General features: G+C 39.9%; 1 protein-coding gene across 1 annotated transcript in view; it reads left to right on the plus strand.

Annotated features, from left to right (window-relative positions):
• The window catches only part of LDB2 (LIM domain binding 2), a gene marked incomplete at its 5' end in the record, with an annotated part of 50,916 nt that overhangs the window by 30,318 nt on the left and 8,299 nt on the right, over positions 1 to 12,299 (plus strand). Inside the window, 2 exons of the mRNA XM_010185966.1 lie at positions 9,778 to 9,901; positions 11,033 to 11,178. Of these exons, the coding sequence (XP_010184268.1) occupies positions 9,778 to 9,901; positions 11,033 to 11,178 (270 nt within the window). The remainder of the gene's footprint in view (positions 1 to 9,777; positions 9,902 to 11,032; positions 11,179 to 12,299) is intronic.

The raw sequence follows: 12,299 nt of genomic DNA on the forward strand, positions 1-12,299 counted from the left end.
TTTTAATGGCTGGGTAATGAGAGGAAGAGTGAGTAATTTAAAGTTCTTGCAAAGAGTCCAAAAAATATAAATCTATTAAAAAACAGTATTAAAACTTCAAAGAGAGAAGCGGGAAAACAAGCAATAAAACTCCTTTCTAAACCTATAAACTACAGATCTAAATAGAAAGATTAAGCAAAATGAAAAGGAAAGTAAAAAGAGCTAGTTTTTCCAAAAGTCTGAGGAGAAAGGGTTATCAAATAGTTACAACAATGATTGGGGGGCCTAAAATAGTTTTTTTTAATGTTTAAGAGTATTGTGAAACAGAGTTCATTCCAGCACATGCTTTAATGATGAGTGTACTGCCAAAGCGATAACTAAATAAGGCAGATGTCAAACTCATCTCCAGAAACACAGCTCCAACACGAGTGCTCCCCCTCAGACAGGGATGAGGGTGGAAAAGAGAGCACATCTGTCCCGTTCAGCATTCATTATATGGCATCTCGAAGGTGCTTCACACCATTTGTTGCATATAAACTGAAGATGTGACTGAGCCTGCTCATGTCCAGCAGAAGAAATGCATTGGTACGATCTGAATGCTGAGGAGGCCCTTAAACGAGATGCTTCTCCGGGGAAGGTGCACTCAGCTGTCTGCAAAAGCGTTTCAGCAGCAGTTCTGCAAGAATGAGGCCATTTACAGCAATGCTTTTCTGGTTGCAGAAGTGTGGAACCCAGAGCCCTTTCGCTACTCTGGGCACACTGCAGGGAGTGGGGAACCTGGAGTCCCAGGTGGGATGCAGGGAAGATGGGAAGGGCTTTTTGAATTGTAGCGGAGGTTGGGTTCCTTGCTGACCAGGCGCATGGTTTTGATGCTGCCACACGAAAGGGCAGAATTAATGGCCACGACTGCTAGCAAAGTTTCCATAATCACCTGCATTGCTCCAGAGTGCATGGAGGAGAGGACACTGGTGGAAGCTGTTGTCTAGCTGATATGTTAAAGAAAAAAAGAAAGAAGAAGGAGAGAGAGAGAGAAATTAAATTGGGGTCCAACACACTAACCTGAATTAGCTGCAGTGCTGGTGATAGCAGTGCTGCATTAAGAACTGTTTCTGTTTCCTACCCACTCATAGTATTTGCCTGGAAAAACACTTTTTTTTTTTTTTTTTCTTAAGCTTAGCCTTACCTGAAATGAGTACTGCTTCTCTCCATTCTCACTGTTGCTGGGAATTGAAATGGCTGCAGATACAGAGCAGTGTGAAAACATGATGAGCTATGTAGCTTGGGAGCAATTGAGCAGCTGAATACTGTATTACTGAAAAATCATTTGCTACCTCTGGGTGTTAGTGAGAAACTGGAGAATCCTAGACTGGCATTCGGGGCAGAGCATAGGATGAATAAACATTACGGAGTGCTGAGTATTTACTGCTGAATCCGGCATGGAGCTTCAGTTGTTGCATGCCATCCCACTGCATCTTGCAGGGCTGGCAACACACAGGAAAGAAGCAGTGAATTCCAGGAGCCTTGTGGCAGAATTGATCTTCTATTGTTTCCTAAATAACCAAATTATCAATGAAATTAATGACATTTTGCTTGATGTGTGGCAGGCAATCTGCATAGCAAAACAGCCATATTTTCAAGTGACAACACGTGAGAACCATTTAAATATATATCAGTAGTCCTCGAGGGACTTGTAGATAGCTACATAAAATTGTTGTGTTCATGTGCATACCTTACTGTTGCCAAATTAGTTCTGGCTTAGTATTTTCCCTCTTATCTAGTTGAGATAGGAATCTCTTTAGAACAAGGGGCTCAGTAGTTTGTAAAATATCTGTGTATATCTCTGGCATTGTATAAATAATAAATAATAAGCCATAGATGCTAATGTTTATAAATATTGCAAGTGTTATTCTGGAAATTCTAATTCCTAGCTTCTTAGATGATTGCAAGTATAAATATTTCTTGACTCAGCATGGTGAACAGTCACAAAACATGGAGCCTTCTTCAGTGTGGAGTGATAGCTGTTCAGTATATCTCAGGCCCAGTAAATCTCAGGTCATGGAATTTGTCGCAGAATCTGCTCTTGCGATGGTACTGTGCTGCAGAACCAGATTCTGCATTTGTTAAAGCGAACACAAAGTATCCACTCCATATGGTTTTGGAGGCTTACTTGAAATATGGGCCAAGTTCAAGCTGATGCAGCACTGCCTTGCTGAGCCTTGAATTAGTCTAAAGCAGTTTCTTTGAGAGGTGCAATCACATTCATCCCAGTGAGGTTTTAAGTCAAAGCCTAAAGAAAGACATTTCCACGACAGTTTTTAAACCTTTTTATTACTACCTGTTTAAAGCAATTTTATTTAATTTAGAAGTAAAAACAGTAAATGTGCCTACACCCTATTTCCAAGCAGTTTCCCATCTTCTGGATACCTAAAGCTCATGTTGGTCCCTACCTGTGTAGCAAAACCAAGGACTTCAGTCTGCTTGTACAATGCCATTTAAAAATCTTTGGCACCTGAAGGAATTGGAAATGTGGACCGAACAGTAGTCATGGTAAACAAGTCAGGGATTATTGGACTACTTAAACTGTTAAGGTTAAGAGCTGACTTTTCATTCTGTCCCAAAGATCATCTAAGGTTTTACTAAAATAAACGAGCCTGTGAAGACTGGATATTGAATAGTCGGATTAAAATAACTACTTTTATAACTTAAATCAAAGTGGTTACTGAATTTGCTGCTTACTACACTAAGAACTGCAAGATTTCAAAATTGATCAGTTATTTACTCCATGTATACCATTACATGGGATGCGCAATGAACATTTCTTATTAGTGTCCACGTCTCAGCAGGAGTGTACAGTGACACTTCAAAAAGTGAAAGCAGGTAGCAGACTGGTATGTTGAGTGATGGGATTTTCAAACTTATTTTAGCTTAAAGTTTATCATGCAGGGAAGGAGTATGGATATAGTTGATCCACTGAAATGCATTGATGGAAGAGACTTATATTTGACTTGACATACTGGGCAAGAGCTTAGAACAAAGCAAAAGCAATCCCCTCCAGAAAAACAAGTATGTAAAAACCCTTATTTCTTTTGGTTCATGAAAAGCCCAAAACGTTTCTCATTTATATCTCCATGTTTTTAATGGAAAACAAGGATGGTTTTTAAGATTAAAATATTCTGTATTCATATGTGATTCTTAAAAAACACAAGCTATTTTAAGCAGTGAATTGCAAGCCATCCAGTGAAAGAAACAGCAATATGTTCCTAGGAAATTTTCGTTCCTCCCTCTGTTATGCAGAGGAACGATACTTACATTAATTTTGAAAAACAAGCATGAGCAGAGAAATTTAAACTCAGTTATAAGCCCTTCCCTATTTCTAACACCAAAGAATGAGCCATATTGAAGACTGCAGTGAAGCATTATGTTTCAGTGCCATACTGCTGGGAGTGCAGAGCACTTGTACCAGGCTCTGACACCACTCTTGGAAGTCAGACTTTCAGGTAATGCTCTTTCACAGGGGCTGAAGAAAATATCCATAATGCGTCCCCTTCCTCAACTCATATGTATCAGTAATGTATCATGGACCTCAGGAAATACACATCTTTGGATGTCCATAAAATAGAGTGCAGAGAGATTCCTGCTCCTTTCAGAAATCCTGCCCTGCTGAAGTCAATGGGACCTTTCCCAGTGAGGAGCACTGGGACCAGAATTTCACTGGCAGCGTTAACCAGAGCCGTTCTCTCTAGAGCATACATAGGGTCTGCAGAGGGAAGGCTGCATTTCACAATAGAAATAAAATGTTGCTGTGTTCAGATTTTGTAGTTAACAACTCAAAATCTTTGTGGAGGATAAAAAATCAGCTCTAAAAGCAAGCACTGAACCCCTTCAAGGCTGCACAGTGTACTCCAGGCATACCTTCACGTTAGACACGGACTAATACTCCCATTCAGGTGGAGTTTTTTTGTCACTTTTAGGAAGAGCTGTAAGCTCTGACTATACAACAGTTCCTATCATTTTCAAGTGATTAATACAGGCATTTGACCAGGAGAAGTTTCAAGCATCAAGGAGTTAAAACTGCATTTCAGTAAAACTTCAGGAAAGACTCTCATCAGGCTCCTTGCTGATTTGATACAGAAAAAAAATGATGATGTCTCACCATACGTTAACGTTTTTAAGTGTCATCTACATAAAAATTTTAGATAATTGCATTTTTTAATTGTTGTTAATAAACTTTTGCTTATACAGACAAAACTGGTAACCATGGGAAGATACAGTTCTCAAGACGTGCTGCTTTTGGTAGACTTTGGGACACATTGAATGCCTAGCATCTACTGACCCTGGCGTGGTGACCGTGTCAGTCTTGCCACCTAAGTATTGCAAGTCTCGAGTCCCACTGAATTCTCTTTAAAATGCAAAAGGCACTGAAAGCCTGAGAGGCTGCAGCTCTTTTGTGCATGTAAGCAAGGGAAGGCTGTTAGCTGGGCCAGCTCTGCCACCTGCAGCTCGGAGCCGGCAGGACCACAACCTCTTCAACAGCCAAACAACCCCGCACTCATGGAAATGCAAAAATTCTCTTGGAGACAAGAGGTTTCACTGAAGAGGGTAATTGCTAATTAGATTAGCAATAGAATACGTAAGCTTATGGCATGCAAACATGAGGTAAAAGAGAGCTTTTACATTGCTCTTTCTGATGATATTCACTGCTACCAGAATGAGCATTTTTTCTCAGAATAGAACAGAAACCCAGCATTAGAACAAAAATGATAAAACTAAAACCATTCTTGGTGTGACTGGAGTGATCTCAGAGCTGAATCTGACCCCTTACCTATGAAGGCAAATTTTGGCTTTGTTGATAACTGAAGTACTACAGGAAATTACATGTGACTCCATATTCTCAGACCCCTCTACCTCCTGTCTGCGGTGCCTCCAGTATCTCCTCATATAACTCTCTTCTTAAAACACTGTTTTTTGAAACCTATAAATCCTAGTCTTTTCCTCTAAAAAAAAAAGTCATTAAAATAAAATAAATCCTTCCAGATGTGTTTTACTAACACAAAAAAACCCTATGCTTTGTTATGTTCCCTACTTTCACTTCCCTGAGCCCCAAGGGTATAACATTACCATTTTCTCAAGTTGGATCCAAGCCCTGTAATTGATGAATTGTCTGTAGGATCCATATCAAACTCTAGCAACATCACTGATACTCTATACAGTGCAAAAATGCGTGCATGTGTCCCAGTGTGTGCTGGGCACCCACAGGTATAAACTTTTGATTCTGATGACTTCTCTCACTGTAAAGTGCTGTGTTCATCTCTGGCTCTAGCTCACATCTATCCACAGTGAAACAGCAATGGATCTGTAGCAGAGGTCACGCATCATTGTGATGAGTTAAAATACGAAAACATGACTGGAAACTAATTTTACTAATACTGGGTTACTAAGCATCATGTGGAGTTCTTTCTGTACGTTTTAGTGCTGCAGAGGGAAAGTGTGTAATCTGTTTTGATACACATTCTTCCAAATATGTTTTAAAAGCTAAAAGCAGCATAATTTTCCTTTTAACTTTGGGCTTCATTCAATTGCCCACACATTTAAGACACCTTCCAGTGTCTGAAACATCCACATAGAGCCTTGTGTCGTTCTGGGACAGCAAGAGATTAGATGGATCAGATCCAGCACAACCTAGGGCATTTCAACTGGCGCTAGACACCTATGTGCGGGCAAATGAGTCCCACCTTTTGTGTTGTCTAAACATGGAGCTTGGAATTGTCTAAGTGTGCCTTGTCAAGCATTGCCATTAAAGGTTCTGAGTTCCTAGAAATGTAGAAGTTATTTCTATGATCATACATCAACACTGCACTAAGGTCTTTTAAGTCTCTAGGGTGTTTTCCTGGATGACTGATTCTGAGCTGTGCTTGTAGAAAATATTGGTTTCGTTGGTGTTCTAAATATTATTATTATAGTACTAGCATAAAGACTTGTACATTTTAGTATTATCCAATGCTTGAAAAACTGTTAAAATAGATGTTTAGAAAAGGAATCTTACAGAGTGAGATTAGGTGATCTGTGGGGAAAAGGCAGTCTAAGCCTCGGGCTTCCTATATATGCCATGAATGTAGGAGTAGGTAAAAATATTTCGTTAGCTTTGTTTTAAGAAGTCATTCTGTAAAATGATGCAGTCAGACCAGCCTGCCAGTTACCCTGCTCTCTAGCAGTTAAAGACAGCAGGTGGTTTTGGCCAACCTAGCTTCTAAATGCATCTTGTCCCCACATTTTTAATCTAGCTTTTTTGCAAAAACCAAGCTACTGATTGTCACTGGCAGGTTCCTCAGACATAAGATAATTGGAGCACAATCTTTTCCTCTTTCAAGGATTTGGTTTTGAATCACTTTAGATTTTAAGTATGTCTCAAAGGTCATGGAAAAAGACTGTGAGATTTAATATCAATCATTGTTAATTCAGTTCGGTTTACATTTGTGCCCAATTCACGTGAGTTAGACACATTTAAAATGTACTTGTCACTACAGAGTGCAATGCTTTCCTATTACTCAGGCCTCCAAAGCTGACTTTACAATTTGCAGACTTTAGAGGGAGAAAATGTTTGAGAATTCACCAGTCCCAGAACCAGAAGTGGAATTAATGCAGGTCCATACGGCTCCTAAGTATCCAGGAGATGAGACTGTCCCATGTCACAGTCATTCTGAGCCCATTGCTACATTTTGGGCCCGTATCTGGTTTTAATTTTGTGTATGAAGTGAGAGATTATGGACAGGATTAGCAGTCAAGATACCTACAGGCAGCAAGGACTGTGTAGTTCTCCTCAGTGCGCATTACAGTTAGTGCACAATAGGAAACATCTTTGCCAGATGATAAAGTAGCAACATTGTCTTTGTTGCCAACAATAAATATATATGGAGGAGTAAATATGTCATGAATAAAATGTCCCTGAGGAAATCTTGGAAGACCCTACATGTCTATTTACATAGTTTCAGTCCCAGCAGCAGTTGAGCTATGTGAGTGTAGTGCTCTGCCCAGGCTAACTAGTTCGTTAAGAATTATCACAGCTATCTTTTTCATGCTAGTTACTATCTGCTTATAATGAGACAATTTAGGCAGCCCTGCCAGAAACCCAGACTTTTGAGAACCACAGCAACGATGTCAACTATGAGCACAAATCTCGCTCGCTCTCACACACACAAAACCTGAGCAAGTGCCTGCAGGTTTCAGAATAAATTGAATAAGAACTCAAAATACAACACCTCTTTCACAGCATAATCTGGTTCCTGCACATATTTTAGGACCTGATGCTCTTAACTTTTGGTAGAATATTGAACCAGTGGAAAATCTAAGCCCAAAGTGCATCATCTGATAGCAGCTTTCTGTCTATTAAATTACCTTGCAGATATTTATCTACAAAAATATATGTAAAAAGACTGTGTAAGAAAGAAGTCAATGTGGCAACTGCAGATTCAATTTCTGCAGTTGGAGAAAAATAATTCTTCATACTGAAGCTCATCATTCTCCCTGCTGCTTTTTGTTATCTCTGTTTTAACTGCTGTTAATGAAAGGCAGTGCTAATACACAATAATATTTAAATGCTGAATTAATCTCTCAGTCCTCATGGCAGCTCCTTTTCAGCTATTTTCCCTGCCTACTTTACATCTCCATTTACATGAATGAGTGTGGGGTGCACATGGGGAGAATGGAGCAAAGACTGACGAGCTCTGCAGCCCAGAGAGAAGAATTTGCCTCATGTCTTATATATTTGTAAAAGCATGGAAGGAAAAAATAATCTGCTGAAGTAAATCCAAGATGCTTCTTCAGCAAGACTTGCTAAAATTAAACAAACAACTCAAAACAAGACTCAGCTTAAGTTGTGCCTTTTTGCAGTTGCCATTCTAACTTCTAATAATTTGCACAACTTGTTGCCTTCTGTTGGCAAAAAAAAAAGTCAAACCTTCTCGTACTTCTAAATGCAGTTCTGCTTTGGAAAGTGACTAAAAATGGCATACAGGCTCCATGTTTATTCTGTGTCAGCTATTTCCTAAGCAAATGTACTCAGTTAGAAAGTAAGGAACATTTTCCTCCTATGTGCCAGCCCTACAAGTTTCAGGTGGAACCTAAGGGTCAACCTGGATTTTTTTCTTGTCATGTTGTAGGACGACCAAGAAACAAGGATCCTGCCAGCATGACTAAGCCCTCAATTACATGTGTGCGATTCTGTAGTCTTCTGTGGCTTTGTGTAAGGTTTAACTGACTGGAAATGATTCTGTGATAATAAACAGGAGGGAATAGAAACCAGCTCGCTGTGTGCTTCATGCTAGATCTGCTGTGCTAACAGGAGCAAAATGCAGTGAACAGTGATTTTAATTATGAAGTGAACAGATAGAAAATACATAAGACTCTATTTTAAAAAAAGGTGTTTGCTTGAAATTCCATGTTTTTAGAAATCTCTAGCTTTGACATAATAGAGCATTCGAGCTGGCAAGGAACATAAAGTGCTTCTCTTTTCTCGGACATGTCATTCCTGTGATGCAAAGAGAATGTATAGCTGTCGTGGTTTAGGGCTGGGCCAGCCACTAAAGCCTGGACAGACGCTCGCTATTAAACCCTCTCACCTCCCCAGAAGGGAAGAGAAAAGAGAATAAGAGAGAGACTTTATGAGCTGGAAAATAAAACTAACAGGTTTAATGAAACAATAATACTAATACTACAGGATAGTAATGTAAACAGGAAAATAATGAAATATATACAAATATGTACAAATATATACAAAACCAAGATAAAATCCTTCCCCCACCCTCCCCCCAGTGATGAATACGTCACCAGAGGCTCTGCGGAGCTGGGCACTGGGAAAGTCCCAGACTGAACTCAGCAGCAGGTGGGAGCAGGATGCAGGACACACGAATCAGGATCAGTGGCAGACGAACGAGCAGGGTTCCGCTCAGGCCTTGGCCTCTGCAGGATCGAGATGGACAGAAGTCCGAGATGGAAGGGCTCCAAGATGGAAGAAGGGTGAAAAGGATCAAGACCCTTGTGATCTCTCGGTTTTTATACAGAGTATGACTTACATGGGATGGAATACCTCGTTGGTCCGTTTTGGGTCCGCTTTTCCCCCCGTAGGCACAGACACAGCACCCACGATGAGACAACTGACCTTGAGCATATCGTCTGGCACCACTGTTTGGGAAAACATGCTGCCAGTTTTCAGCAAGTTCAGCCACTTAAAAGAGACTGAGCTGAAAAGTAAAATCACTAAATAGAAATAATTAGTTCTATTTAGCTCAAACCAGGGCAATAGCCCTCGCAACAAGAAACGGACAAAATTATATGAATCATTTTGTATGCAATAGCAAGATAAAAGATCATGTTTACAACCCCCATTTATGAGAAGTCTTCATTGTGGAGTGCAGCAGGTCAGAAGATCACCGCATGTACATTTTGCTATGTGGGAATGATAACCCACTATGGGCATTTTATTATTTATTAATTCATCTTTGCAGCTTTGGCAATCAAGCATGAAAATTTTCTACTCTTCTGAAATCTCTGTAGTCTGGAAGACCAGAGTTGAAGTTTATCTGATTTTTTTAAATACTGAAGATAGTAAATAGTGAGCAAAAGCTTTCTCAATTCAGAGTTTAGATCCTACAATCCCAGTGCAGGTTAAACTGAGCTGTATAAAGCATACTCTGTTAGCAAGGGCAAAAAAAACTGCCAAGAATATACTTTCCAGCTATGTAAATACTGATCAACTGAGTCTTTGCTTGGGTGAAATAATTCTGTTCTGACTTTTTTTTCTAGTTGTGTGTAATACTGGAGCCAATGCAGGAACTGATGTCAAGACATAAAACTTACAATCTAAGTCCTCGAGACTGCTTGAAGACTTGCTTGTTTCAAAAATGGCAGAGAATGGTGGCCCCACCAGGTATGTTTCATTTCCAGTATTTTACTCATTTTATAGTGAAATTAATATACAAACAATGGGAAAATTTACTGCAAATTTACTTACAAAAGAAAGAAATAAGAATTAGCACAGTTCCAAAAGTAAGCCTGAAAATGATTCTGATGTTTTATGATTTCAGTCTGACCCAACTGATTTATAGATGTGCACATTCAGATGGTTTCGATAGGACTAGGATATAATTTAGTACAAAAATATGTGTAGATGGAATGCAAAATGCCTACTGGCTCCATTAGAATTCATCGTTTGTGTAATTCAGCTTCCTGCTGTGACTCTGAAATTACAGCTACAATTGATAATTAATTGTCTTTGAGACTAATATAATGTTATTTACAGGCCTGGACCTAATCTCCTTCCTCTTACACCTCAAAATAGTAATTCTCCCTTTTTTCAGATTATTAAAGATTTGTATATCTAAGACTATTCCCATGGGTGCCCAGGCCAAATTTCGAAAAATACAATTGCCTCTCTGTTCTTTGCCAAGTTAAGGAAAGTTATGTAATTGTCCCGATTCAGTCTGAGTTTGGAAGACTCGCAGAGAAATGGCATTCAGCACTCTCTAACATGTTCTCTTGGGAGTGGCAGTTTTAAAGATGAAGCCCACATCAGAGGCAGAAGGAACAGCAGTGGTAGTTGTTCATATGCCACGTCGATGGCAGCAGCAGGGTAGAAAGGTACCTTTAGCCTTATTTTCTGGTTGGGTTAGTCGAGGCTGTACCCTACATCAGAATAAGACCTGGATTTTTGTTTAGCACTGTTGCTTGCTGTGTGACCATCACCAAGTTACACGGTCACTTGGGGCATCATGACAGTTATCTTGATACTCCCATTCGTAAAACACTTTCAAAGATCTTTATAGATAATGCTGGGAGAATAAGCTTCATTACTCCATTATACAAAATTGAAAGCAGATTCCACTGGTTTGTGTCCAAATATTATTCTGTGGTTCATATGCTAAATCTAATACTATGCTGCTGCCACTACTACTAGAAAACACAGGAATTTAAAACATTTCAGCACTTTTGCTTATGGATCATTTTAGTACACATTTTACAGTATCTGCCATTTGCTTTTCTTCTTCCCATTTTATTGCAGCAGAACCCACAAGACAACCGACAACCAAACGGAGAAAAAGGAAAAACTCTACCAGCAGCACTTCCAACAGCAGTGCTGGGAACAACGCAAATAGTACCAACAGCAAGAAAAAGTCAGCTGCTGCAAACCTGAGTCTATCAAGTCAGGTACCTGTAAGTCTCACTTTCCTTTTAGGCCTGAATCACGTGCTGAATTACGGTGCTTTAATTCTTTCCTTGCATTCTTGAGAAGGTGCATTCTTGAGCCTAAACTCTCACAAGCGAAAGATGACCTTGCACAGTGTGCTGTGGGGGCTGGGGAATAAGTGGAGAGATGTGAAGAAGCCACTCTGCAGTGCAGCTTTAATGAATCACTCTTAAGCAGGGGTATCCTAAGGACCAGATGTGATTTTTTTTTTTAAGGTCTGGGCCACCTCCCCTTCTGGTCAGTGGGACTGGCAATGGGACTCAGATTGGGCCTCGTGTTTTTAGATATAGCAAGAGTCTTGCAGACTTCCATCTGCTAAGTGAGGATGAGCCTCTGTGGAACAGGACAGCTGTACCTGAGCAGACCGCTGGTCTCTCTGCATTAGTGCCTTACCTCTAGTTGGTACCAGGTTCAGCTGCTTCAGTGGAACAGGTTACGAATTAACTCACCTGCAGCGGTTCTCTCTTTCTCCAGCCACTCCATTTGCAGAGGGTAGATCCCCTGGAATATGGGTCTTGGCTTACCCACCCTGCTAGCTTTAACTGTTGACATACTAATTATTATAGGGAAACACCAAGTAATTTCCAGAACTGTACCAGCACTTTAATAACGTGACATTTACTGCTTTAGTCACAATGTAGGGGTAATCAGACCCCAAATTGTGACAAAGTGTGCCTTAGTCAATAAGGAGATAGCTTATTCATTTTAGAGCTAGGGAAATTAATTTGATATTATAAGAACTATAAAGTGGCGTCTTGGGAATAACATGCAGGGATTTCTATTGGATTTCTGATCAGCAGGTAGAAAAGGTCTAGGTCTCCTCTGAGGCCTGACAAAGAATATAGGCCTTTTGTTAGCACAAAGCAGGCACTTCCTAGGAAGCTTGATTACCCAGATAAAAAAGAGGAGTAGACTACACTAGAGAAATGAAATGAAGATTTTTGTTTAGCAACTGATTCAGCTTACAGAAGCTTACAGACTAGCTTACAGAAGGTTTGGACTTCGGTACATTAAACTCATATTTTCTCCTTGTCATTAAAATTTTCATGTGGCTCACATCCCTGGAGTCAAATTCTTTCCC

Source organism: Mesitornis unicolor, unplaced genomic scaffold (genome assembly GCF_000695765.1).
Source record: "Mesitornis unicolor isolate BGI_N332 unplaced genomic scaffold, ASM69576v1 scaffold18606, whole genome shotgun sequence".
Classification (NCBI taxonomy): Eukaryota; Metazoa; Chordata; class Aves; order Mesitornithiformes; family Mesitornithidae; genus Mesitornis; species Mesitornis unicolor.